The sequence below is a fragment of the Echeneis naucrates genome, chromosome 7 (genome assembly GCF_900963305.1).
Source record: "Echeneis naucrates chromosome 7, fEcheNa1.1, whole genome shotgun sequence".
Classification (NCBI taxonomy): domain Eukaryota; kingdom Metazoa; phylum Chordata; class Actinopteri; order Carangiformes; family Echeneidae; genus Echeneis; species Echeneis naucrates.
Genome location: NC_042517.1, coordinates 15,846,658 through 15,874,332, shown reverse-complemented (window position 1 = coordinate 15,874,332; position 27,675 = coordinate 15,846,658). Strand labels below are relative to the sequence as shown.

The following is a 27,675-nucleotide window of genomic DNA, read 5'->3' as shown; positions in this document are numbered from 1 at the left end:
AACGGTTGTAGACTCTGACTTGAACAATATTTCACCTTTGGCACAGAGCGGTATCGTGTAAAACACCACAGTGTAGCCTACATCTGCTAATCACCCTGTGCATTGCTGTGTGTCTAGAAATCTGCAGGCACAATCCAGGAGGAGCAACACTGCAATACCCTCAAAACAGATGTGAGGATATCACCAATAATCCAGCCATCTGAACTCAGACTGCATAATTAACAATCTGTTCGTAACTTATGTTTTATCTCAGGAAAAAACTCAATGCCAGAAACCGGTCTCACACACAAACAAACAAGTGGGAATTAGATTTTAGATGTTTTTCCAAGCGATTTAACTCCTGCATTACACCTTCCCATATGCTGCCATACCTGTCGTTTCCAGGCCTCATCTACCAGCCACTGTTCTTTTGTTAAACACTGCATAGTGTATGTGCACTGGTGTTGCGTCCCTTCTTTACCCAGTCATAAAATAAAAATGCCCCTTCCCTGTGCTACCACCAGCACTTGGGTTAGAATAATGTATAGGTGGCTGTCAGTGACACCTAGGGGTGAAAATTTGTGTATTGCAAGCTCCTTGCTGAATGCCGAGGAGCCAAACAGTTGAATTACAAATGCAGCCAACTGACTGGAAACCTTACGGTCAGGTTGGTTTCTTATGCAGCAAAAAATTATTAATCCCCTGCCGTTCACCTTAAGACACTTGTCTTCATTTAGAGCAATACAAATCTTACATAAAATGGTGACAATTAATTCCAACTCAATGCCTGATAATTATTATTTATAAGATATTGATTGATGGCATTGCTGTTCATTTACAAATTATGTATAAAATCATAATTTTAATGACTAATGTGATATGAACATAAGGAAATGCTTCATTACTTTCCTGTCACTCAATGACATTAGTTCAAGCACAAAAGAAGCTCACATATGCACTCTTTGAGTTAAGATGAAATGACTTGGAATAATTGCACTTTGAGTCTGCGCTCTGTAACACTTACACAAGTTGCTCTTGCTTCTGCAGGATTGATGATGTTGAGGAGGATATTGCAAACATCATTACAACGGCAAAGCCAACAATTGGAATACAGGCTGTGGTATTTGGGTCACTGAAATCATGAAGTGCTAAGCTGTTAGAGAACTTCCTACGGAGGGAAAAAATAATCACATTTAAATCTACAAAACCAAGGTTAAAAAGGCTAACATTTCTTTAACTCTGCTTGGTGGCTTTCAGAGCCTCCGTGGTTTCACCTGGCAGCAGCCACATGGATCCTGACTCACCATCTTTAAAGGGAGGCAGTTGGTTGGTAAAAGACTCAAAATCACTACTGACATCTTGACCTTCAATAACATTTCTGGGTGACAAAGGAAACGTTGAAACAATCTCTCCAGCATTTTCAGTAGGCGCTCCATTCCCTAGTGCAGGTGCAAGGATGAAGTGAATCGGTTACGATCTTTCACGTCCCATTGGCCTTTCGTCTTCAAGCTTCCTCCTAAACTCGAGTGACATTTTGCTCAAAGGGATCTCAAAGATCTAGTTCCAGTCCACTATAGACAAGTGGTGGGTGCTCTTGTGCTGCAGGTAGACTTGGAAATATTTGTACAGCATTCACGTGTAGAGGACACAAAAACCATCCAAGTAGTGATTCAATTAATTTGGTTTCTCCTACCTGAGTAAAATGTAATAAAAATCAACACACATGCCCTCGCTGATGTAAAATTACCTGGTTGTTTACTTTACTGTTTTTAAGAATCATTTCATTCCATTTCACATCATGATTCACGCCATTACCAGTTAGTATATATATTTTTAAAATACTAATCATTTAAGATTTTAGTGCTGCTTTTTCGGAAACAAATTGAGCAGCTTGCTCGGTTTGGTTTGGTTTGTGTGGTGTCCATCGAGACTTTACTAACAACCAACCGACTGCCATTTTCAGCATTTTAGCCAAATCCCACACCTGGAAACCGAACCAGCTTATCTGCGGGAGGAAGTTCACAGAGGCGGACAAACAATGGCTCCTGCTCAAATCACAGCCCTCCCTGCTGTGAGGCGGAGGCGCTGCTCCGATTCACCACGTCGCTCAGCGCAATCACGCCTCACTTTAGCGAGATTTGGAGTGAAAAGACAAGCTGTGTCTTTAAGAAACAGCGTCATCGTCCCCGTCTCACCCTCGTCTGTGACGTTTCCGGACTCCCGGCATGCACGCTGGAAGTCCAATTGTCGCTAATGGCGGGTTTTCGCCGAAAACATGCACATTTTAAGCCGCCGCTCGCCGACTGTATGTGATACTGTGAAACTCGGGATAGCAAACTGAGGCAGTGTTTTTTTTTTTTCTGTTTTTTTTGTTTTTTCCCCAAATGGTCCCCGAAGACAAGCGAGGCGGAGGACTAGAGGACACTGAAACTGTTTCTGTCATGTGGCTCTCACTCAACTACTGACACACTGAAACCGAGAAGGAAGGCAACGTGCTCAGGTCGGAGAACAGCCTCAGAAAGGATGCTCCCCTACCTGTCTGTCTGAGAGCTGCTGCTTCCAAACTACTGCACAACTGGCTCAAAGTTAACGGGACGGAGGGAGTTTAGCTAGCTACCGAAACTCCGTGTTCGCTCATTCATTCATCCATTCATTCCGCCGTCGGTTTTACTGCCTGCAAAATCACAGATATCTCATGAAGCGGAAATGGCTTGGTTAAAATTATCAGCGTTGGTGGCGATAGTGTTAATGACAGCTGCCGGAGTTAGCAGTAGCTCCAAGCTTAATATTCCCAAAGTGCTCCTGCCGCTGGCCAGAAGTACAAGGATCAACTTCACACTGGAAACGACGGAAGGTTGCTACAGATGGTGAGTGTGGAGCACATGAAGGTCGGCTCATAAAACTGGATGATACTGCAGGAGTGTCACGTTGCATGTGGCTACATGCCTGCACGACACTGTGCTGTCAGGTCATGGGTGTGTGCGGAGCCAACAAAACTGCTACCAAACAAAGTTAAACCTCAAGGGGTAAACGAGTTTGGAGGTTATACAGCGTTGCTATCTGATGGGGGTCTTAGTATTTATACAGAAAATACACAATCTGTTCTCTATATATGCGGAAATCTTGATATTTTACGAAGATCTTGGTCTCAGAGATCAGAGGGGTTTTCTGTTATTTCCCCCACATCTCACATTTGCATACATAGTAAAAACTATAATGCCATACCCAATATTTCATTTCTCAGCTGCAATAGCTGATAATAGTAATCTGTCCATAAAGTTTTCATTGTTGTGCTGATTTCAAGATTCAGTGTTTGTCATACGTGCAGTAAAGAAATTTCCCTGTTCAATGAAATTCTTTTTTGCTGTCCACAATGAATGTGCACATATGTAGAAATTAGTAGTAGAAAAAGTACAAAAAGTAGAATAATAAAAAAAAAAGTTAAAAAGAAACCGACCAGACCCTGTTTTAACATTGAGCTCTATTAGTGCTACTATATAATTATTATATAGTGTTATATTAATTGTCATTTTTATGTTTGTTATGATATAAATATTAGGGGTGGCAATCTTTTACTATTTCACAATTTGATTCATAATGATTTCTGCTTCAATCTATAGGTGTGCTGTCGCCCTGCAATAAGAGGGGCGCGTTTTAGATTCCCGGTGGGGGCACCTGAACATGTCTAGATTAATTGGTGACTTGATGTAAATATATATATGGTGACCTGAGCAGCACGGTGGCGTAGTGGTTAACACTGTCACCCCACAATAAGAAGGGCATTAGTCAATTCCTGGTGGAGGCACCTGAGCATGTCTAGAAGATGTACATGGTGGTGACCTGAGCAGCATGGTGTCGTAGTGGTTTACGCCGTTGCCCCCGCAATAAGAAGAGTGTGGTTCGATTCCAGGTTAATTCATAACGAGTGATGGACTGGGCTACAGCAAGGAACTAGAGGACCTCCCAGACTAGACTAGACCAGACTAGAGACGGGGTCTCTCCAGAGACCAGACACTGGACCCCCCCCTTCCAGAGACCGGGCCCCTGCAGAGAGTAGACCAGACTAGTCGAGACACCTCTTCCAGAGAACTCCAAGAGACTAGACTAGAGACGAGATCTCTCAAGAGACTAGACCAGAGAACAGGCCCCTGCAGAGAGTAGTACAGACCAGACCAGACCAGAGACCAGACCCCTGCAAAGAGTAGACTAGATCAGATCAGACTAGTCGAGAACCCCCTCCAGAGGCGAGCCCCACCCAAAGACAAGAGCGGACCCCTCCAGAGACTATTATGTTTTTGCATTAAAGTTTTCAGTTATAACTGAAGAAATTGTCTATATTTCATTACTTAAAACACTGCATCGTGATAAAATTTGCATAAAATGCTAAAAACGTCAAAAATTTATTTTAATAGGTCTTCCACCAGACCAGAGGTAGCAAGCATCCAGTCTGTGGATGAAGTGAGTGGCAGAGGCTGCTCCAGGAAAGCTGTTCTCCAGGCTCTCTCCACCCAGCCCTCCAGGCTGACAAGCATCATTTTAGCTGAAGATGTTGGTAAGTACAGTGCTGCCTTATGAATTACTTAATGAACACGTGTAGCTCAATCAAGAATGTATATGTCCATTATAAATAAATCAATGAATGGATATTGTGGATTATAATTTTTTTTTTTTTTTAATGGTACCAATCGCAAAATAAATGAAAGTTCCTTGAACCCAAAAGCAGTTGTTTATATATCTTTTGTTATATTTGTAATATATATATTTATATATAAAACGTCAAACCTGGGATTACAGAATTAGGAAGCATTCTCAGCTAGTCCAAAGTTTAAGTTTTAAATGTGTAGATCCAGCCATATCTCACGGTTTAAGGATGTAGGCTTGCATCGTATTATTTTCTGTGATATCTTCAACTAAATACGTCATCAAATTCCCCTTCACAATAACGCCTGAAAGAATGTAAACCTCGACATGTGCACTTTTAGTTATTCAAATTATCTTCAAAGTATTCAAAATTCAGGTCACATACAGATATGTTCATGGTAATGGAAAGATGTGTTTTATTCCGATTAGAACTAGCAAATCAAATGGAGAGCACCAAGCAAAATGTCATTTGGCCTCACAAATGTGCTGCTGTATATGTCATCTACTGCCTGAGGCACTATTAACCCATCAAAAATGACTGAGCATTTGCTTTGTAATCAGGTAAAGACAACACATTAGTCCTTTTATCTACAACACAAATGTCTCTTTTTAAAAGGAAAAAAATTGTTTTGTTCACACTACAGCCACTGATTTTTGAATAATTGCTCCAGCTCTGTCAGGTTAAAAACAAAACATAATCTGATATAATCTGTCATCACAAAGCACTTAGCAAAAAATAAAAGACACAAAATTTGACTCGGTTGATAACGGTTTTCTCTGCCTGGAGCAGAGGAAGCTGTAGAGGTTTCTGTCTCCCTTTACAGACACATGCAATAAAATGCTTTAGATGGCAGATAGATTCACTATATTTAATGCGTCAACAAGCAGTACTGGTCTATGTTTTTAAGATTTCTGTTCTGTTTTCTGAGTTTTTCCTTTTTGTATTAATTTGAAATATTGTTCTTACTTTGTTCCCTCTTCAACTGGCAGTTACAGGACAGGTACTGCGCTGTGACGCTATTGTGGACATCATCAGTGAGATCCAGATAGTGTCAACAACCAGAGAGCTACATCTTGAGGACTCACCACTGGAGCTCAAAATTCATGCACTGGACTCTGAAGGTGTGCTATATATGGTCTGATCATGATATAAAATGCTTTTGAATTTCTTAAACATTACTACTTAAGATTAATAAACTCTTCTATGGCAAAGAGTCCACATTTTATTTATTTGCAATATCTAAGGATCTCTCAGCATAATGACTAAGCTGGCTCTAGGCAGCATTTTTCCCTTCAGGCTGTGACTGTGAGGGGGCTGTTCTGTTCGGCTGGTCCATTTAGGGCAGACACACTTAGTTTAATGAGCTGTAACTACAGCCTGATTCTTTCTGATGATGGTTCCTGGGCCTGGTGCTTTGTTTTTGTGTGCTTTGGCCTAAAAAGCCTTGACGACTCCTTAGATGGAGACGATTGCAAGAGGACAGTATGCAATCATGCAATAAAATGTTTATTTTGTAGCTAATTTGATTACTAAGAGCTAGCAGAAATTGTTTTCACCAACCATTATGCACTCAGGCATACATTACTCACCACAGTGTGACAGCACAAGTTGAAACGTCTATGCAAATACACTCTTAATTGTCACATATTTATATATAATTTTATATTTAAGGTTTCTGGAATAGGCAAAACAATTTTTTCTCTATATATATTACAGGAAACACCTTCAGCACCCTGGCAGGTCTTGTGTTTGATTGGACCTTAGTGAAAGATGTAGATGTGAATGGATTCTCCGACTCTTACAATTCATTACGGTAAGATTTCTCTACGGGTTTATAAAAATAAATAAGTAAAATATATATATCTTTTAATGGGTCCATGATTACTGAGAAATGTATCCGCTGATGCATATATGCTAACCTAAAAATTTTTATTTATTGCCTGTGCAGTGAAGTTTGTGTTGAGCTTCCTGTTTTCTTTTCCTCTCAAAATGAATCTTCGTGAGGCAGATACAAAGGCCCATACTGAGCTGAGTTTATAATCTGTGTTATTTCTCTTCTAAAGGGTACTTAAATTTTCTGAGTCCACATACACGCCTCCTGGGTACATATCTGAAATGGAGCGTGTTGGCAAGCAGGGTGATATTATTTTGGTGTCAGGACTGAAAACTGGCCACGCCAAATTAAAGGCCAAAATACAGGAGTCATTATATAAGGTAAGTTGTTATATTTAAATTTTGAGGAAATGTCAGCAGCTGAGAAAAAAAAAACAAACTTACATTTGTCTGGGCTAATTTCTAATAGGAAATTCATAAGAACAGACGGAGTTCTGGATTGTGCCTTCTTGGTATTAGTTTATCTCCTCAGAAAACTGACTCAAAATAGAAAAAGAAAAACTCCTAAGTATGTTGGTTATATTTCTTTCATCAGGTAGTCATTCAAAATGTTGGTATCAGTATATAGATACTACAAAATAACTAACGGCTACAAGGAGTTTTAATTAAGTGATTTGCAGTCTGTTCTTCATTTCAAAATACTCAACTAGTTTAGTCTGGTTTGTTGAGGCAGGTTGCTGTTTTGTTCTGTAACCATGGTATCTGTGCCACAGGATGTGGGTGCCGCTGAGGTGAGACTGCTGATTTTAGAGAACATCCTACTAAGTCCTGCACATGATGTCTACTTATTGGCGGGAACATCTATCCAATACAAAGTACTGAAGATACGACAAGGCACTATCACAGGTCTGGCTCTGTTACGCATTTCACATATTTTTTTACTTTAGCTATTATGTTTCTGAAGCACAATCATTCAACTATATAAGATATAAAGCAAAGATTTTGGTCTTGTATTCAATGTCCCTCTGTGTCCTTGTATTTAAACAGCTATACTGTTTTCTTTTTACTTTCAAATCTCAAGCAGAGGAGAAATGACAACTCTTAAATTTGTTTTATCTGCATTTTCCAGAGCTCTCGATGCCTTGTGATCAGTATGAGCTTCACCTCCAGAATAGTGTGGTTGGCCCTAATGGAAACCCAGATGTTTCAGTGGCGAGTCTGGATCGAAGCATCTCCACAGTAACAGCAGTTCAACATGGACATATCAACGTGGTGCTGGATCATAAGAGTATCCTTCTGATAACTTGAACAGTGTAATGTAGTTTTCCATAATATCTTAAGCTGATAAATTGTGGTCAACTGCAGTGATGGTGTTTTTACAGATACTAATGGTTTTTATGCCAGCAGAGGATCTAATTTAAAAACTATATGGAGTAATTTGAATTTGGAAAATTGGACATGTAAATGAGGAACTATTATGATCGATATGCCTGACTTAATTTTCCTGAGCAGCTTCTATTCAGGCCTTCGAATGCAAGGAGTGTCTCGCCTACCAAACAGCACTCTATATGTGGTTGAACCAGGCTACTTAGGTTTGTTTCTAGCTTTGTTTCTCTACAATTGAAAACTTTGAGAAATATTTCACAGTGTCAGTGCTGACTTCTCTCCAATTTCAATCTGTTTAGGTTTTAAAATTCATCCAGGAGACAGCTGGGTTCTCGAAACAAGCAGAGTATATGACGTCTTCATTGAAGTGTTTGATAAATCTGGCAACAAAATTTACCTCTCTGATGTAAGTACACTTTAGTAATATCACAAAGCCAATATTTCCCTTGAAAAAGGTTATTTGACATTTGAACTCAAAAGTCATACACAAGTGTCACTGCTCCTTTAGAGACTGTACACCCTCAAATTCATGGATGCACTTGCAAAGCAACCTCCCCCCCTCCTCTCACCACTCTCCACAGCAGTCAAACTAGCCATCAACACCATAAGTAGAAATCTGAGTGGAACAGTGGACTGTCAAAACATCCATGAAATTTTACCGGCCCAGTCAGTCATTTAGTGTTTGGGCCATTCCTAGTGGGAGTCCAGTGCTGAATTTCTTTCCTAGTCCTTAAGTAGTCTCCATTTTAGGAGGCACTAATTTTAAAAATGTTTTGCTTCTTCTGACCTTCATTATTGGCTGTGCTCAGCCAGCTTTCCCTTTAGATAAGAAGCTTGTGAAGAATGTGACAATGCTTATTTGCATGAGATGATTTTTTTTTAATCTAATTTTAAAAAGTTTATTGGAACAGAATTGCTTACTCGATCATTCATTTGAATTTTAAAGTGTTAATTATATCTGTGTAAATGGTGTCCATCGATAAGGAATTTGATTGGATATGTGACTAGCATTGTTTAAATGTATAACATTTCATATGAACAGAAAATAACCTTTGCTAAAGTAAGTAATAAAAACTATCTCCCTTGGTTTGTATTGCTTCATTTTTCACAGGTATTCTATTCCTTTGCTCTGTTTATTTGTTGGGTGTTATTAATGGCCTTACTTAGACAGTAGGCTTGCGTTCCTGAAATTGAAATCGGGTTTTCCTGCACTACTCTCTGAGAATTTTCATAGCCACATAGCAACATATCAATGAGTAATTTCATTTGCATAGAAAGAAAGTTTCAAGTTTCAAGTGTTGAAGCCAGCCACTATCTAAGGCAAATTTTAAAGTCTATGTGGTTACTTTCCTTTTGCAGAATGTCCGTATCAGCACCGCTTTTCCAGCAGAGTACTTTGAGGTCTATGAGTCCTCTCCAAATGGATCATACCATCGTGTCAAAGCACTCCAAGAAGGCCTTACTCTCATCGATGCTACCTTAAGAGCTGTTGTGGATGAAGTGAGTGTAATTGCAAATTTGACTCATCAGCCTGTATTTCATTTGGAACATCATTATATTAACCTTCTGCCCATTTCTTCTACTTCAGCAGAGAACTTGTATAATTGACTATTGCTTCTGTTCTGTTTCAGAGTGGAAGAGTCCATGAACTGGCCAACCCAGTTCACAATGAGCAGGATGTGGAAATCTATAACCCCATAGTTCTCAGTCCCAGTATTCTGACATTTCCATGGCAGCCCAAGGTTGGAGCTTATCAGTACACAATAAAGGTAATTATTCCTTTTCAGCACGTGACAAACTTCTGCCCTGTCATTTAACACAAATTTCAAACATAAGACACCTCTATTCAGCTTTTTTTCCTTTTTATTTATTTAATTTTTTTTTTTAAGCAAACTCACGTTCTGCACTAACAGTGAATGAAAGTTTCATAATTTCATTCTAAATGTGAGATAAAAAATGAAAGGCAACGATTCTCTGGTGCTTGTGACAGGCAACGGGAGGGAGTGGAAATTTTAGTTGGTCGTCTTCCAATACAGCTGTCGCAACAGTGACTGTGAAAGGAGTGATGACAACAGTCAGTGACATTGGTGTCAGTGTAGTCTATGCTCATGACCTACGCAACCCACTACACTTTGGCCAAATGAAGGTAGGCTGCCATGTGTCTCATTATGAAATATTATAGAAATTATTCTTTACTGTTGTGGATTTTTAACCTAACCCTGTTGAAAGGTCCTACATGAATGCACACATTTGGTTCTCTTGCAAAAAACTCTGTGTGCTGTTAAACAGACTAGCTATTTGGTTGCAAGACAGCAGTCAATCCGATCTGGTACAACTACACCCACATAGTTCTGAAGAAGCAGAATAGCTGAGTTTAAACTGACCCCAAAAAGAAAATTCTGACGCGTAATTAGTCAACCATTGTTATAGGTCAAATCATCTCATTTTACTGTTAGCTAGAGAGATAAAATAAACCAGAAAGATCCCAAATAATATAAAATATAAATAAATATTAAAACTATTCAAAAGTAACCAAAAACATAAACAGCAGCATACATACACAAAGCAGAGGATGAAAATCCAATAAAAGAAGATAAAGCAACAGAATAAAAAAAACAACAAGAGAAATGACATGAAATTATTACACATTCCACTAAGCCTGACCCAAGCTGTTCTTCCCAGCCCTTAATTTCACACCCTTTCAAGCCTTTTTGATCCTATTTCAGGTGTATGTTGTTGAGCCTGTGGCCATGGACTTTGCTCCCTGTCCAGTAGAGGCGAAGGTGGGTTTGGCTCTGGATCTGCCGCTCAGGATATTTGGGCTGCTGGAGGAGGGGGAGAAAGAGCGGGTTATGTTGAGCGACTGCTCCCACTTTGACCTGCAGGTTGAGGAGGAGAGCCACGGTGTCTTCCAACTTTTAGATGGTAATGCAACAATTTTTCTGAATTAAAACTGACAGTCTTCTCATATGTAGCAGCTTGTCAGCTATTATCACATCCCATGGGTGACTACATTCATGGACTGTAATAGTATTGTAAAAAGCATTTGCCAAGATGTTCACCGAAATAAATAAATCCCACTTAATTTGTGTACACAACCAGCTGTTGTAATAGAAACAGTATTAACAACATAAATTATAAAAGAAAATCCAAATTGTTCACTTAAAAAAGCAGTATCACATTAAGGAAGGAACATATAAAGAAATAAGAAATACAGTAATCTTTACTAGTTGGCTACCTGAATACATTCAATTGGAAAACCAGAGAGGACTGTACTGTACAAACAGTATGGGTAAAATCCTTCAACAGTGAGGGAATTTTAAATTATTTATGGCTTTCAGATTGTCTTTAGAAAATGTATCATCTTAAAAGTTGGTCCGTTAGCTGGAGTTTTTCATTTTGGATTCATGCATTATTAATGATTACAGTGGGCTGGGACAAAAAATAAGACCCTTCTGTACTCCAGCACAGTTTAAAATAGGAAGAGGGATTAATATGTCTCGTTATTTGTAAATTGCCAGATTTGATTCTCCCTTGCTCTTTTGCTTCCTCTAATCCTTCTCCCCCCGATGCAGGACGGTTGGCCCCAGGCCAGAAACACTGCAGTGGTGTTAGAGCCAAGGCCCTCACACCAGGTTATACCATGCTTACTGTCAGCTACACCCACGGCAACGTTCACCTCAGTGCCAAGATCACCATCGCTGCCTATCTTCCCCTGAGAGTGAGTACAGACATCTTTTCAGAATCTTCCTCTCCCTTCTTTTCAGGTGTCCAAGTTGTAATTTCCTTTTGTGGATTTAAGAATGTACTGCACTCCCCCCCTTCTCCTCCTGGGTTTCCTCTATGCATTTTAACAATGTATTATACACTTGCTCCACCATTTTGTTTTCTATGCCTGGGTGATAGTGCTGCACAGGACATTAACTGTTACAGGCCTGAATTTGACATTTTAACCTAAATAATGATAATGTGACTAACGCTATCATTAGAGTTTGAAACATTTATTCATTCCTGAACCACAGCTTGCAGTAGCTGCGATTTACCTAAATATTACATTATAGTATAACAAGCGCTTTGAAGCTGCTTTTGAGAGTTTGTGGGTTTTTTTCCTTCTTCTCCTTCATCATGGGATTGAATAGAAATCTTCAAAATATTGCAGACATTTTTGTGATTTTTCTTCAAACGCTGTGCCCTGGCAGCTAAGGATTGGCCCAGTTTTATTTCTTTATTGTGTGATACTGTGTAGTTCAGCAACTTGTTTCCCCAGCAAAGTTCCTCTTAACTCTAGAATAACCAATCTTGTATGAATTAATATACACTTTCATTATTTTGTCCTTTGCTTTTCCAGATTTTATAATTGCACTTTGGTTTTTAAAGCATTTCTCCTTTAAGTGTCCTCTTGTGCCACATATATATATAAAACGTGTGTTTTATTTGGCAGGCTATCGATCCTGTATCTGTGGCTGTGGTGACTCTAGGATCATCCAAAGACATGCTATTTGAGGGTGGGCCGCGGCCATGGGTTTTAGAGCCCTCAAGGTTCTTTTGCAACTTGAATGCTGAGGATGACACTAGTGTGAGCCTTACTCTGACGAATCCTTCATCTCACAACTATAACCAGCACTGGGTCAGGGCAACCTGCAGGGCCGTCGGAGAGCAGGTGAGGTCTACTCAAATCATCTTGTGCCAATGTATAGTTCATAGTGCACAATACAGAATTATTAGATTTCTGTTTTTTCCTTTGCTTGTATTCTATGAATAAATATAACTGCTCAAAAATTTCAATATTCTATGTGCACAAGATATTATCAGGGTTATCAACTCAATGTGTTCCTATTCAGGTGCTTGAAGTGATGGTGGGAAACAAGGCCAGTGTAACCAATCCTTATCCAGCTGTGGAGCCTGCAGTGGTCAAGTTTGTATGTGCTCCTCCATCTCGTCTCACCTTAGTCCCAGTGTATACGAGTCCACAGTTGGACCTGAGCTGTCCGCTACTGCAGCAGAACAAGCAAGTGGTATGTACGTGATGTAACATGCATCAACAAGCTTTACTTCACTGTGTACAAACCCCCGTGAGATTTTTTTCTATGTTGATGACTTGATTTCATCTATCACTGTTAACACTGGCATTCCTGACTAAGGGTGATTTTGGTATTTCTGATTTAAATAACTTTAGTTTAAAGGCTGCTGCCGCTTCTACCACCCTACATGTGACAAAATATTAAGATGTTATAGTTGCATTAACTTAATGATCTTCTTATTCCATAATGCTTTCAGAAGAAAGTTAATCACATAAACTATATATATTTCTAGGTGCCTGTTTCAAATTATCGGAACCCCATTCTGGACTTGGCTGCTTTTGATCAACAAGGGAGGAAGTTTGACAACTTCAGCTCTCTGGGAATGTTGTGGGAATCAACAAAAGTGTCGCTGGCCAGTGTTGAACCTGCTTTGCCTATGGAGCTTCACCTGTTCAAGGATGGCAACAAACAGATGAAACTTCATGGTAAGATATTTTCTTTGTGAAGCTTTTTTTTTTTTTTTTTTTTTGCTTTTTTTTTTTTTTTTTTTTTGCTTTGAAGAGAGTGAGTCGTCAGTTTTTCTGTGCTCTTCTTTTCATTTAAGTTATACTGGGGAAAAAAAAGCTTTTAATTCTGATACTAATGATAGCAGAGAGGAAATATTCATTCAGCTATTACTGGGAATCGATTTTTTTTTTTTTTTTGGTAATTTCCTGTATGTTTATGTGTGCATAAATGATGACAAATTGGTTGGATTGGTGTTAATGCAATTATTGATTGTTTTTGCTCTTTTTATGTGGCAGGTCGTCAGACAGTTCTTGTCCACCATCAAACAGGCATTGCTGCCATTACAGTGACGGCTGTGGGCTATCAGGCTTCACATCTTGCAGCAGCCAATGTTCCCAGTCATGTGAGTGTAAAAAATTTTCACTTCCTCTTTTATAGCGGAACCACCTGAGTTAAACATTTCCCAAAACAGAAAGAGTTCTGTAAAAGATCCTAAGCTCATGCTTATCATGATTAAATAAAACTTATATATGCTTTCAATGACTAGATTGTTTTGTTGTTGTTTTTTTTTCTTTTTTCCCATTTTTATATATACACCCAAATATATTGTATATTGGTATAATATTCACATACGTAATCATACTAATCCTATTTATCCAAATCTTCTCCCCCTTTTTGACAGTATGAGCCCTTGATCCCTGTCTCAGCAACTCTTGAGCTCCTGTTGGTTGAAGATGTGAAAATATCTCCCAACACAGTGACCATATACAACCACCCAGATGTCCGGGTAAGGGCCAAATTTATCAGTGCATTGGTGTTACATACGTTTTATGTTATCTCTTTAGCCACTGACTGAAACATCTTTTCTATGTTGCAGCTCAAACATTAGAGATTATATTCATGAAAGTGATTATATTCATGAAAATGAAAACCTTGCTCAGGGTGGCTGTCTTTCTTATAATGCTACATGTTAAATACCAGCCAGTGTCCGGTGCAAGAGGATTTAAAAGGGAGTGCGGGCAGAGGTCTCCTTTCATGTCACATGCAAGGCCAGCTGGCTGTCACAAAAACACTGGCAATTTGGATTTACTCTAGTCACAAAATAATTTTCAGCACTTTTACAAGACATTGATGTATTTTGTCTTGAAGGTGAACCTGGCCCTTAGAGAGGGTTCTGGACACTTTTTTGTCAATACCTCAGTCAAAGGGATTGCAGACGTGGTATTCCAGGACACCCAAGGAACAGCTCAGGTAAGATGAAACAGAAAGGTTGTGTTTTATGAGGAAAAAGCTCTGGCTATTAACTGTTGTAATATTCAGTAACACTGTAAATTCCAAGAAACTTTCTGATGCATTTTCCTTCCTAGATAATAGATTCAAGTACATATATGGTCAGAGTTGTTCCTTCTTAAATGCAAAGACTTTTCTTACACAAATGCACTTGATTTTCTATGTCTGTCCAGGTCTCTCCTGTGCATCCAGGATTAGTAAGGGTGATGGTTCATGACCTTTGTCTGACGTTTCCAGCACCTGCCGAAGCCACAGTCCATGTGTCTGACATCCTGGAGGTTTATGTGAGAGTAGTTGACAAGGTTAGTTTTCTCTCCCAGAATCCCTCATCTTGGAGGATCTAGAAACCCCTTTACTGGGTGATCCCCTTTATCTGTACCATGGCAAAATCCTTCAATGATGTCTAAATACCAACTATGCTTCTCAATTTTCACTAAACTAAACTGTCTTGAATTGGTACCATCGCATATTTCAGTTTTACCCTCTTTGTGAACCAAAATGATAATTTTTCTAATGATGAAAGTCTTTCACCTCCGTTACAGGTGGAGATTGGCAAATCTGTGAAAGCTTATGTCAGAGTCTTGGATGATAACAAGAAACCCTTCCCAGCCAGCTACTTCAAATTCATGAATCTAAAACTCAAGGCAGCATCTGCAATAGTCTCCCTCAAGTAAGTGATAAGAAATTTGAAGTATATATGTTTAGGAACTTGGAAGGATTCATCTAAGTTTCTGTCTTTTTGCAGACCATTAGAGTCAACAGAAAATGACACAGCTGTTTTCCTGGTGAAAGGTGCTTCGATTGGTCAGACCACTCTGTCTGCTGTTGTTGTGGATAAAAATGGGAGAAGAATTGCATCCTCACCTCAGCAAATTGAGGTAAAATTTTGTGTGATGTCAGTTTCAAGTTAGGCTGCATATAATCACATATTGCAACTGGTTGATCCTGCACATTGCAGAAACCTAATATAATGCAAACAATAAACCTCCATTGATCTTGATCTTTTTTTTTTTTTGACTCGTAGGTATTTCCACCATTCAAACTTATCCCAAGAAAAATCACTCTCTTAATTGGAGCGATGATGCAGGTATGTATAATCCTGATGCTCAGTCTATGTCTGAAAACAATTTACCTCAGTTCATCGTGCCAGAACAGTTCAACTGGTCCTCAGTATATCTTCCAAAAGAGCCCTCTATCAAGGCTTTTCTGGATTATGACAGTAGCCTAATTGCTCTTGGTTTGAACATCCAATGCAACTCATGCTCTGATTAGAAATTAGAAATACCCTGTATCCAAGAAGAATCCTAATAGATGAACATTAAACCCAGTAATACACATGGACTGAAGTTATTTGTAAAGGGTTCATTTTCCTAATCTTGAGTAAATACAAATGGTAATAAATCACCTTTGAACCTTGAACCTTACTTTGCAAACCAAAATAACATTCATTGAACTGATTTATCAAATAGATCACACTTTCCTTGTTTCTTGTGTTTCTCAACAAAATTTTTTCGTCAAACCGTCCCTCCCCTTTACATTTCATCTGTCATTTATAGATCACATCTGAAGGTGGCCCGCAGCCACAATCCAATATCCTTTTCTCTATTTCCGATGGGGAGGTAGCCTCTGTTAATGGCATCGGCCATGTCAGGGGTATTGCCATCGGTAATGCCACTGTGACTGGCCTGGTCCAAGCAGTCGATGCTGAAACTGGGAAACTAGTTGTTGTCTCTCAGGTAAGCGAGTGTATAGATGGGTAATGTGGACATGTTTACAGTTCAATTAGATTTTAAAGATTATTATCATTGTTATTGGTATTGATATTCCTCATTTTCTCAGGATCAAGTGGAAGTTGAGGTTGTGTTTTTGACAGCTATTCGTATCAGAGCACCTATCACAAGAATGAAGACGGGAACACAGGTATGGTTTCTTTTTGAAAATTTGCTCTAGCACTGCAGTTAACTAGAATTATTTACTTTTCTCTATGGATAATATTGCACCAGCTGATTTTCCTTTATTTGCCTTTTCTAGATGCCTGTATATGTGATGGGCCTGACCAATAGTCAAACACCCTTCTCCTTTGGCAATGCTTTACCTGGGCTAACCTTCCACTGGACTACCACCAAGCGAGACATTCTTGATGTCCAGTCAAGACACGCTGAAGTACGATGCACTGACGATCACGTATTTGATACCACATGCAATTTCTGTCGTTGAACCATTCTTATTTTTGGCTCCTGTTGTTCCTTCTATGCTTTTATAAGATGAACTTTCATTGTGCTGTCCCTGCATTACAGTGTGATTAAAAATAAGAGTATGCCTTGTCCCTGCTTCACCATCACTCTTGCTTTATTTGATTTGCTGCTGCTATTTTTTCCCTTCTCATAATGATGTCTGTTTCCTTCAGGCTAACGTGGAGCTCCAGTCAGAGAACAACTTTGGCATGATGGTGACCGGAAGAACTAGAGGACGGACCGGGCTGAAAGTAGTGCTCAAAGTTTCCAGCCCTAGGACCGGGCAGCTAGTGGGGAATCTTCATGAGCTCAGAGATGAGATCCAGATCCAGGTACAGAAGTAAACCTCAGAATATATAACTAAAATAAACTTCAGTAAAGACTGAATCTGCCTATCTAGATCACAAGTGATTACATACTCCAGATGTATGTATACCTTTTTTCTGGACTACAATTGCTCATAATGGCCCTGTTACCATATGTTGTCTTCAAACTAGAGAGGCTGAAGTTGTTGAGCTTTAGAATATCTCCAGTTGTTAACTTTGCAAAGTGATAAGACTGCAGATTAGTTTGAGTTGAATGCACCCAGCTTCAGATTGCATTAAACTATGACATGTCACCAGTGCTGAAACATCAAAGAGTGATTAAAGTCTTCTCATAATTGGACTTTGAACATTTTGCTTTGATCAAGGTCTATGACAAGCTGCACATGCTTAACCCTGAAGTAGAGGGGGGGGAGGTACTCATGGCTCCAAACTCAGCCCTCAAACTCCAAACTAACAGGTGAGTTACAATGGCCCGCACAGTGGTTTTTGTTCTAACACTGTGCACATAGTCAGACAGGTTGATTCCTTCAACATTGTTAGCTGTCAAATTACAGTAACGCTTATATCACTTAGATACAGCTGATCTAATTGTGTTCATCTTTGTCAAATAGGGACGGTGTGGCTGCACTTTCGTATCAGATGCAGGATTTCCCCGACCAGGTTGTTATCGCTCAAGTGGATGATAAGGGCTTTCTCTCCTCTGGCTCTCACACTGGTATCACCTCTCTGCGGATCACCTCTCAAGAGACCTTTGGTTTCAATCAGACTCTCATCCTTGCTGTGAAGGTCAGTTTGAGAGCTGCTGCATGAAACATGGATCAGATTTTTGTCCAAAAAGCTATGCAATAGATGCTGACTTAGTATCAAATAGATAGTAGTAGCACTTATAAGTATCCCAAGATACTAGTATCTTAGTATTTCTCAGGTAGGTTGTTGGGTTCAAGACTAGATTATGATACAGGTGTTTGTCATTTATCGTTTAATTTAAGTTTAATTTTTCAGGTTTATTCAAACACTGCAGTTTGAGTTTGAGAAAAAAAAAGCCTCACAAAGGGTTGATAATCAGTGAACAGCAGTAAAGGAACTCTATGGATAACTTTCTGTATTGTACATCTACTTTATTTCTTTCCAATCTTGGAATAGAAAAGGCCAAGTTTATATAAAAAAGGTTTAATCTAAAACCTATGCAGAAAAAACACCTTTGAAAGGGTTATTCTGCTGTACCAGATTTTGATATAAAATCAAAAAAATATAAAAAATATTATCAGTATATCAAATGGCAACTATGTGTCATCTGTCAACTAACCTTGAGCTGTTTGTGTTATAACATTTGTTGTAGGCTTGCTTGTGGTTTAATCTTGACTGGCAGCTGACCTTGTCTTGTCCAGTTACTGGGTGTGACCCTGGTTCCTTATTTCATTTCTCAGGTGGTGCCTGTGTCCTATGTATGCTACATTACCAGTCCAGTGCTCTACAAACACACCAGAGATGGCTTAAAAGCCTTCCCCTTGGGAATAGTACTCACCTTCACTGTTCAATTTCATGCCAGCACTGGTGAAGTCCTTCACAGCTCCAACTCTCACCTTACATTTTCCACAAACAGGTTAGTCACTCAACCTATAGGTTCTTAAACACTTCTCACAATGCAATACAAGTAGCTGTTATTTATTGATAAAATTCAATCATGCATTCTGTGTTACTCCACGGGGGAAACACACAATGTTTAGATTGGAAAAGAAAGGAAGACGATATGTTTTGCAGCTTGCTTACTACCCCAAGGATGAAAAGCTGTTATCCTGCTGTTCTGGGCTATATATAGAGAGTGAGTATCGAGGCCTTTCTTTAGAGTGGTCCATTCGTGCAACATCATTCAGCCTTGCGTGACCTAATGTCGCCCTCTATTTCACATTCTGCCAAAAAAGTCATGTCCACACACAAACCACTCACCCTTTACCAGCTGAACAGAAAATGTGTGTCAAATGAAATCCAACACTGTTCTCTGTGTAAAAAAAGGCAAATATGGATTCTGAAGATGATATTGCTTTGGAGAATATAATTGGAATGCATTTCACTTGGTGGATTAATATATTTAATTATTTTTGATTAATGCAAGATGTTTCCACAACACTGACCAATAAGAATATTTTGTCTACTTCTGTACACCAGGATCTCTGATACATCAGATCAATCCCTCTTTTTCAGACTGTGTGCATTAATATTTGTACAGTCCGGCCAGAGTTGTTGAGGTCATGAGAGTTTAGTCAAAGTGCTCTATGCTGAGTTCACAACATTAATTCACTAGGCTGTTCCTCATTTCCGATGTGAAAGTTTCCACCTGAATGAGTGAGCTAAATTAATGGGAGTGTTGGACAGGGAGGAGCTGCACTCCCGGTGTGTGACTCCCTCATCTGTCTGCACAATTAATTGATTCAATTACCATGTTCTCCAAGAGCTGACAGATTTTTTTGAGGGCAAAAGTATCAAAATTAGAGTAGTAAAAGGCAGATAGTCTTGGGACTAAAATGACTGGTCTGTGCATAGATCTATACCTCCAAGGAGACAGTTGGGTTTTACTTATCTGTGGTGGGAGTTAAGAACCATTTGTTCAGAAAAGATACTTTGGAAATGAAGGTGAAAAGCATAAAGTTTTTTTTTTCAGGGGGATAAAGATGAAGTGGACTGTTGCTGTTGGAAATAACTCACTCCACACATTCATCTAATGCAGGCGTCCATTTTATTCAATGATGACAATAGTATGTCTAATGGCTAGCAGGTTGAATAGAATGGCTGGTCAGATAAAGGGAGGAGTACAAAGATTAACAAACAGTCCAGTGGGGATCAATAAAGGGCCATGGGATATTGCAGTGCGGAAAAGAGTGAGACTGGATTAGAGCAGGATGTCTCTCCTCCTTAACAGGACTGAAAATGTTCATATTGTCTGTGATTGACCAGTGCTAATGAGTAATTGTATTAAATTTACCTGCTATTCCCTCAATCAATCTAGCTCACCCAGAGTCACCAAGGTGGTTGTGGTTGTTGTTGTTTTTTGTTTCCAGACTGGTGCTAATGTTTACTGTTACTATGTACTTGATTAAGAAGACTTTTATCAGTGACTGTTCATTCTGGTTAGAGAAACAAAACTGGACACTTGGCCTGATGAATGAGATTTTCTGGTGAATGAACAGATGGTAGGGTGAGAGCTTGGCTTCAATATACGTGAATCCCTTGGACCCAAACTACAGTGCCTTGTGTCAACAGTTCAGATGGATGGAGGTTGTGGCGGTGGGAGTAGCGATGTAATGGTGTAGGGGATGTTTCTTGACACATTTTGAGCCCCTTAATAACCATCACTCAAGGTTGGATGTCACAGTTGAGCTTTGTTGCTGATCATGTTCATCCCTTAATGGCCACAAGCCTGTCATCTTCTAATGGCAACTCCTAGCACGATAAAGCACCATGTCACAAAGCCTCGAACTGATTCCACTTAAATGACTATAAATTTATTGTACTTTGCTGCTCTCCCTAGTCACCAGATTTGAAGCCAGTGAAAGTTCCCAGGATGCGGTAGAACAGGACTATCAGAACTACAGTATGTGGCTGGCAGATCTTTCAAAATAATGTGACGTTGCAAACATGAAGCTGAAGCAGAGTCTCAAGTACTACTCTTTCAAATCCATGACATAAAGAACTGCAATTTTTTTATTTTTGGGAGCAAAAACAAGTGGATGGTCCACCAATGATTTTGTGTTTCCAAAGTGTACGAGGAGCTTATGCTTGTGTTACCAAAATAGGAATTAAGTTTATATTACAAATAAGCTGTTATGTTGGTGTTGATTTTGTTTGCATTTACTTGACCGTCATTTTTGGGATTGGCAGACAACATATAGAGAGAAATATGAGATGCAAACAAAACTTTGATAATATGTCATCCTTAATTGACTTTTTAAAATGAAATATCAACAATTACGCTTGCAGTACTCAAATAGAAGCCTAAGATAAATTGTAATAGCAATGGTCAACATTTTACACTGTTCTTATTAATGACAGATAACAAATGTGATTATAAGCCCTACAATTTTGTCCTGTCCCCTAGAGATGACCTGGTGCAGGTGGGGGTTGGGCCTGGTAACCACACTCTGACAGTAAGGACAGTCAATGTGGGCCTCACCCTTCTTGCAGTGTGGGACAGCGAAAACATGGGAGTCGCAGACTATGTTCCAGTTCCTGTCGAGCATGCCATCTATCCACAGGAGTCCAACAGACTGGTGGTGGGAGATGTAGTTTGCTTCACGGCACAGTTAAACAGCGCAGAAGGTGAGAGATGTGCTCGTAATTTAAACAGATATACTGTATTGTTTGTGTCAGATAATCTAAAAGAAAACCAAAAATATTTCAAACAGAAAGAAGAAAAAACCTTTTTTTTTCCCACGTGAACGTCCTTCTTACAGTTTCTTTTACTTGAGTTGGTATTGATTTTTATCCCAAGTCCATTGTCATTCTGTCTCATTTTGGCTGAGGACAGCCCCGTATTTATACTTTTCATTTTATAAATTATTTTTTTCCTAAAGCTGGATTTTATCCCACTCTCTCTGAAGGTACTCTTGGTACTTGGAGTTCTTCAGCTAATGGTGTTCTTCAGGTGGATCCTAAAACAGGTGCAGCTGTTGCCAGAGACACTGGGACAGTTACCGTGTACTATGAGATACCTGGTGTCTTGAAAACGTACAGAGAGGTATGTCATCTTTAGGTAGAAACTACTATCTGACAGGCTATGATAATGTATAAGGTATACCCAGTTTTTTTGTTTGTTTGTTTGTTTGTTTTTTTATGAGTATTATTTATATTATGGATGTGATGAATGAGCTACAAGAAGCAACCCCTCAGAGCTGTGATTATATAAACAGTTCACAACTCTGGTTTTCTTTTTTTTCCCCCCACTCTCATCTGTTCTTCAGAGACTGTTTCATCTTGGCAAGTGCATCACTCTGTATTCTTCAGCAATATATCATAAAGAGAGTTTACATACGTCAGGTGTATATTATATCCATCATGGCCTTTCAGTACCATTGTTTCTGGATAATAATTGTGTATGACATTACCACTGTCGAGTCTGGTGCATGATGTGCAGGGTGCAATGTCACTGTACTCCATCCACTCATGCTCCCTTCTGCCTGCAAGCTCAGTGATTGATGAGATACGGTGAAGGGTATTTTATCTTGAACAGAAAGCTCATAAGCGTTACAACCAAATGAACTGAATGAAGATGTTTTTTTTTATTATTATTATTATTATTTTTTTTTATCTCCATGAGCAGACACATCAATGGAGGTACCAGTGCTGTATATTAACCACTCAACTGTGTTTTAATTAGGTTGTTTCACTGACATGATTGATGTGAACAATTAGCTGTGGATGTAAACGATTATTCCAAGCACACAGCTGAATCTTCGGCGATTCCCTGTCTCTCTCCCTATAGGTAATAGTGGAAGCAGCATCAAGAACAGCAGCTATGGCGCAGGGTGCAGAAGCTGTCAGGAGCGGCAAGGAGACGAAGGTCCTACTCACAACCAGAGAACAAGGAACTCACCTCATTGGTACTGAACTCATTCAGTTACCCTGAAGCAGTAATTAAAAGTTAACAGTTCCATGTTTTTGGACAGTTTTTGGACAGTTTTTGGAAATACCTTCTCACTTCCTATTGAGAACTGGATGATTAGATTGAGACTTCACATCCACACCGTAATTTAAAGTAACAAAAAGTGTGTGTGTGTGTGTGGGTGTGTGTGTGTGTGTGTAATTTATTTATTTATTTTTTTTTATCTTTTAACTAATATAGGTTTGTTTTTTGACTATGAATAGTTACTTAAGGAGTGTCTTATGGGTTTCTGGCACAGGCACAGAACTTTGAGGAAATACAGGAAAGTATTCTGGCACACAATCTTGTCAAATTCTCTTTTTTTCCTGCCATTTTTGAATGAATTTAATGATGGTGATGGAAGGTAAAAATATCATTTGAGGTAGGTATGAGAGGATTTTCTTGAGCTATCCATCAGCTTACTATAGCTTTGTATATATAAAGTAGCTATATCCATTTTGTTATCTGTTTGAATGAGCATATCTCCCCCTACCCCCCCAAAAAAAATAAATGTTCCTCCTTTGAACTCAACCACACAGGAACCTGTTCCACTGCCCAGACTGAAGCTATTCCTCAACTGCAGCCAGAAACCTCAATAAGCTGCCATCTAACCTTCACCAGTGATGCTATTGACTTCTCTGCTTCTGATGTCTTCAAAACGCACACCAGCTTTGACGCCAGCGTTGGTAAGCCTAATCTAAATTCACAGCCATGGTGAGGAAATGTGTTCTTGGTGTTGGCGCTCTCCTTCTCTTGATAGTCAGATGGCTTAAAACATTGACTGAATTTCCAAATTTTCCTCACTTATCCATTCATATTTTGACATGAGAAGAAATTTGTTTCCTACACAAGTTACTTTAGCCTGACGTATACCCAATGTTTATGTATATGTCTTGCACAGGGGACAGAGGAGTATTGTTTATAAGGGAATAATCAATACCTGCACTGCTCATAGAATGAAGTTAGCAGACAGTAGAAAAGGTGTGCTTGTGACATATTGAACTGTGTCGTGCTCTTGCTTGAAAGAACAGGTCTAATTGTGTTTGGGATTTGGGACTTCTTCGAGTTCTTGACATATCTCTGAGGAGATCCACAGTGAATGTTCAGGGCTATAACCACTCAGGTGAATCACTGAGGTCCTAATGGGAGCATGTGATTGTGGAATGACCCTCTTTGACCAAAAGTGGCAATATGCTGTATATTCTTTGCCCCTTCAAAGAATCACTCACACTGTGAGAAGTCATTTTTTGTCCCCAAATAGACAGATCAGCGATTTTATGCTGAACTACATTTTTGGTTCTTTCACTTCTTACCCCAGGCCTCTACACGTGTTCCATGACCTTGCAGCCGATGTCTGACCAACAGACCCGTGTACTCAGCATGTCCATGACCAACCTGCTTGTGAAAGGGGGCCTAGTGGGCAGTGCTTTGCCAGAGGAACAAGTCAGTGCCAGGCTGCCCATAGAGCCCGGCCTATATGCTGACAAGACTGAGCTGCTGCTCTCAAACCTTCATCCATCAGCTGAGCTCACAGTCTATGGCCCTACTCCTGCCCTGAGCAACATGGAGGTCTGACAAAATTTTATTTGTTTTTTAACCTTTTATGAACAGCAATTTTAGGTATTTACAATAAGTTGACCGTTAATTAAACATGCCTTTTTTTTTATATATAAAAAACAAACAACTTTCTGTGTCATTAGGTGGTGTCTACTTCTTCCAATATTGCAGTCCAAGAAAAGGAGATGCATCAAGGCTTTCCAAGTTTCACAACATACACAATCAATGCTGTGGACCCCCAGGCAGCAGTTTCTGCTTCTATTTCTATAAGCAGCACTTCATCTGGCCAGAGTCTCCTCATCCCAGTCACTTTGATTCAAGTAGCCGATCTCAGTGCTACAATGCAAGGTCAGTCATCCTGTCAGTGCTTGCTGTGTCATTTTATGTGTCACAGGAGAGCTGTACCTTTTGAACGAGTCATATTTGAACTATTGTGTAATTTTCTTATTATAATTTGCTACCAGGGCAGCTTAATCCAAAAACATGTTCTATATTTATAACTACAATATAATTATGTTATAATTGACCCTCGAGCTACGGGTCGTTACATAATTTATAATTGTAAATACTGCTTTAGTGCATGTTAAACTGAAGTTACTGTAAGGCAGTTGCAATTTTTTGCCAAATTGCCGTACTTTTATCCAAAACTTTTCCTCGCATTACTTCTCCAGTAGTTTGTTGTTATGATAATCATTCATCATCTTTGTGTGTGATGAAAGATTAGTGCAGTCAAATATACTTAAAATAACACATGCACTGGACATCTGCTGCAGAACAAGTCACAGCTTGTTGAGTTTACTTTGAACCGGGGTTATCCATTCCAATCTAAAACTCTCAAATAGTATGATGATGTGCCGTTTTGTTCAATGATGTGTGTGAAACAAACACGCTAACTAAAAGCAGGTTTCCAATAACCATCCTGTCATTCAGTTTTCACTACCATTCTAGCAGCATCATTATCCCCCTTGCCATAGCTGATATTTGTCAGTGTGTCATGTGTTGAGGTTGGACCAACAGCCTGTTTCCTCCTCTGCTGTTCTGTCTCAACAGCTGCTGCTCCAGTTGTTAACACAGAGAGGGACCACTCCCTGCACAACTTCACAAACAGCTACCAGGTGATGTTCTTCACTCTGTTTGCTCTGTTGGCCGGCACGGCGATCATCATCATCGGTAGGTAATTTTCTCTGGGAAAGTGATGTTTGCATGATGCAGTCTAATGGACTGTAACATGATCATTTTTTTATGCTGATGAATAAATGTTCTTTGCTTGACTGACTTGGTTTTTACACAGCAAACGAGTACAAGCCTATTGGAGTTTTAAGTTTGTCTGCCATTATACAATTTATAATAATGAAGTAATCATTATTTATTTTGAGGCAACTAAATCAAATGCTGTAATTTCCTTCCTGTTTATCTGAAAATAAATGCCTGTTACACACACACACACACACACACACACACACACACACACACACACACAAAAAGTGTTTGAAATATTTTTTTTCTTCCATGCAGTCCTCCATACAGTGTTCTCCCCAAGGGAACAAACTTATCACCCAGCTTTCATCCAGAGGACACCACCACCCATCACAGGTAGGCCGCTGTCATTATGGCGCTTTCCTTCCACCATTGTTGGGCGAACCGAGACTAAAGAATACATTCCACATTACACTCAGATTTGTATTTCACTATAGGCCATTGATCTTTAATGTCAAGAGAAGTTTGCATTCGACTAAACTCTGTGATGCTATGAGGCTTCAAGACTCCACTGAGACTTAATTAGAAACCATAGAAGAGATGGCCTGTAGTATCCAGGAAAATGCCACCTCACCCACTGTAAATTTAAAGGTCATTTGGATGTAAAACCAAGTGCAAAGTCTTCTATCAGTCCTCAAATCTCCAATTTACCACAACTGAAGCCTCTGCAGTGACTGTGCTTTGGTTGCTACACTGTGTGGCAGGATTAATGTGTTAATACCAATTAGGCTGTTTGATTGTGACTCCTAGATTGAATTCTTTCCTTTTTAAATTCTGCCACATTTGTCACCAACTGATTTAAGGTACTCACTCGTTATGCTTTCTTTCTCTCTCCTGTATTTGACTTTTTATCAGGTTTGGACTCACCAGTAGCGAATTCCTTCAACCGTCCAGTACACAGGACTGACCCAAACAGCAGCCCAAACAGCAGGTTGCGCCTTTTTTCTCCAGACTACAGGTCAGACTGAAGCCCACTGTCCTGTCTCTGTTTCCAAAAGTAGAACACCACAGGCCGTTAATTCATACAAAATGTACCTCTGTCCCCCCAGATGAAGGCTGTGGGATGCGACTTGGAAAACTAGACTTTGTTTTCAGAAAAAAAGGCCATTAGGAGCTGCAAGATAACAGGGCTATTTTCTTTGTGTGTGTTTTTTCTGTGTGGAAGCCAGTTCATCTATACTGTAGATATGTCTTTTGTGTGTTTTTATACATGATTACTCTGTTATAAACAGATCTTTTTGAGGAGTGCTTGAAAACCAAATAACTAGTTTGTGCTTAAAAAAGAAGCTTTTTGTGTTTGTATGTGTGCTACTCATCATATTTGATGTGAAATTTAATATCTCAGGATGAATATGTCTGTATCTTTGTGAGCAGAAACTATCTTTAATTATATTTTCGCTTATACGTTTGTGAACTGAATCCGTCCTGCTCAAAGATGATGAACCCTTCGAATGTGCAGAATTCTAACCTGAAAAAGGTTATTTTATTTTTGTTTTGGGCATTTCTGAGGGAATTTAAATTCCCGGTTGTTTACCATTACTCAGTTTTTGAGCCAGGACACAGGCAGATCCTTTTTCTAATTCATTAATGTGAAAGACTTAAGAAATGTGAACCATCAGCTTTTATCCCTGTGTTGCTTCATTGCAAAAGCAACCAAATGTGACCTGGTCTTGCTTCTTAAATAGTCTTCTCATATCTGCCCATGTTTCCAGAAACATATTATTACTGTAGCACTGTTGAGTTGCCAGGATATCATTTTAAATAACATTTTGTATTTGATGGCAAATATTTTGATTAGTAATGGTGTTTATACAAACAGTTGTCATTCACTTTTGCTAAGCTGAGAATGTAACATGATGATAAATGGATTCAGTGTTTTTGTGTTCGAGATTCTTAGTCATGCCTTACAATCATACCTGAACAGCTTTCTGCACATAATACAGACACAAATTTGTTTGCTTGCGTGAATATGTTCTTGTTTTTGCTAATTAAAGTTTTGGTTTATATC

General features: G+C 39.2%; 1 protein-coding gene across 3 annotated transcripts; it reads left to right on the top strand.

Moving 5' to 3' along the window:
* Window positions 1-2,316: 2,316 nt before the first annotated feature.
* On the top strand, window positions 2,317-27,675 carry nup210 (nucleoporin 210). Of its 3 annotated transcripts, none has more exons than XM_029507172.1 (41): window positions 2,317-2,846; window positions 4,392-4,531; window positions 5,611-5,742; window positions 6,338-6,434; window positions 6,685-6,835; window positions 7,228-7,360; window positions 7,584-7,742; window positions 7,978-8,046; window positions 8,140-8,246; window positions 9,200-9,340; window positions 9,472-9,609; window positions 9,831-9,986; window positions 10,567-10,765; window positions 11,416-11,561; window positions 12,282-12,500; window positions 12,682-12,855; window positions 13,154-13,346; window positions 13,665-13,771; window positions 14,051-14,155; window positions 14,518-14,619; window positions 14,832-14,960; window positions 15,201-15,328; window positions 15,404-15,536; window positions 15,683-15,745; window positions 16,215-16,394; window positions 16,498-16,578; window positions 16,690-16,821; window positions 17,066-17,224; window positions 17,584-17,675; window positions 17,830-18,004; window positions 18,646-18,821; window positions 21,312-21,532; window positions 21,814-21,950; window positions 22,695-22,812; window positions 23,393-23,539; window positions 24,172-24,422; window positions 24,554-24,758; window positions 25,311-25,313; window positions 25,461-25,580; window positions 25,926-26,003; window positions 26,523-27,675. In XM_029507172.1, exons 1-41 carry the CDS (start codon window positions 2,686-2,688, stop codon window positions 26,633-26,635), a joined length of 5,670 nt encoding a protein of 1,889 aa, XP_029363032.1. In that variant the 5' UTR covers window positions 2,317-2,685; the 3' UTR covers window positions 26,636-27,675. The 3 variants fall into 3 exon arrangements, with proteins under 3 accessions (XP_029363032.1, XP_029363030.1, XP_029363031.1); XM_029507171.1 differs by lacking the exon at window positions 25,311-25,313 and having other exon boundaries at window positions 2,319-2,846; window positions 26,523-26,625; window positions 26,717-27,675; XM_029507170.1 differs by lacking the exon at window positions 25,311-25,313 and having other exon boundaries at window positions 2,318-2,846.

What these genes read in the sequence shown, in the direction of transcription:
- nup210 (XM_029507172.1), top strand. Translation starts at nt 2,686, where the DNA reads ATGGCTTGGTTAAAATTATCAGCGTTGGTGGCGATAGTGTTAATGACA. An exon ending in ACAAAATTTACCTCTCTGAT is followed by an intron (nt 8,247 to 9,199) that starts GTAAGTACACTT and finishes TTCCTTTTGCAG; the next exon opens with AATGTCCGTATCAGCACCGC. An exon ending in GCAGGGCCGTCGGAGAGCAG is followed by an intron (nt 12,501 to 12,681) that starts GTGAGGTCTACT and finishes GTTCCTATTCAG; the next exon opens with GTGCTTGAAGTGATGGTGGG.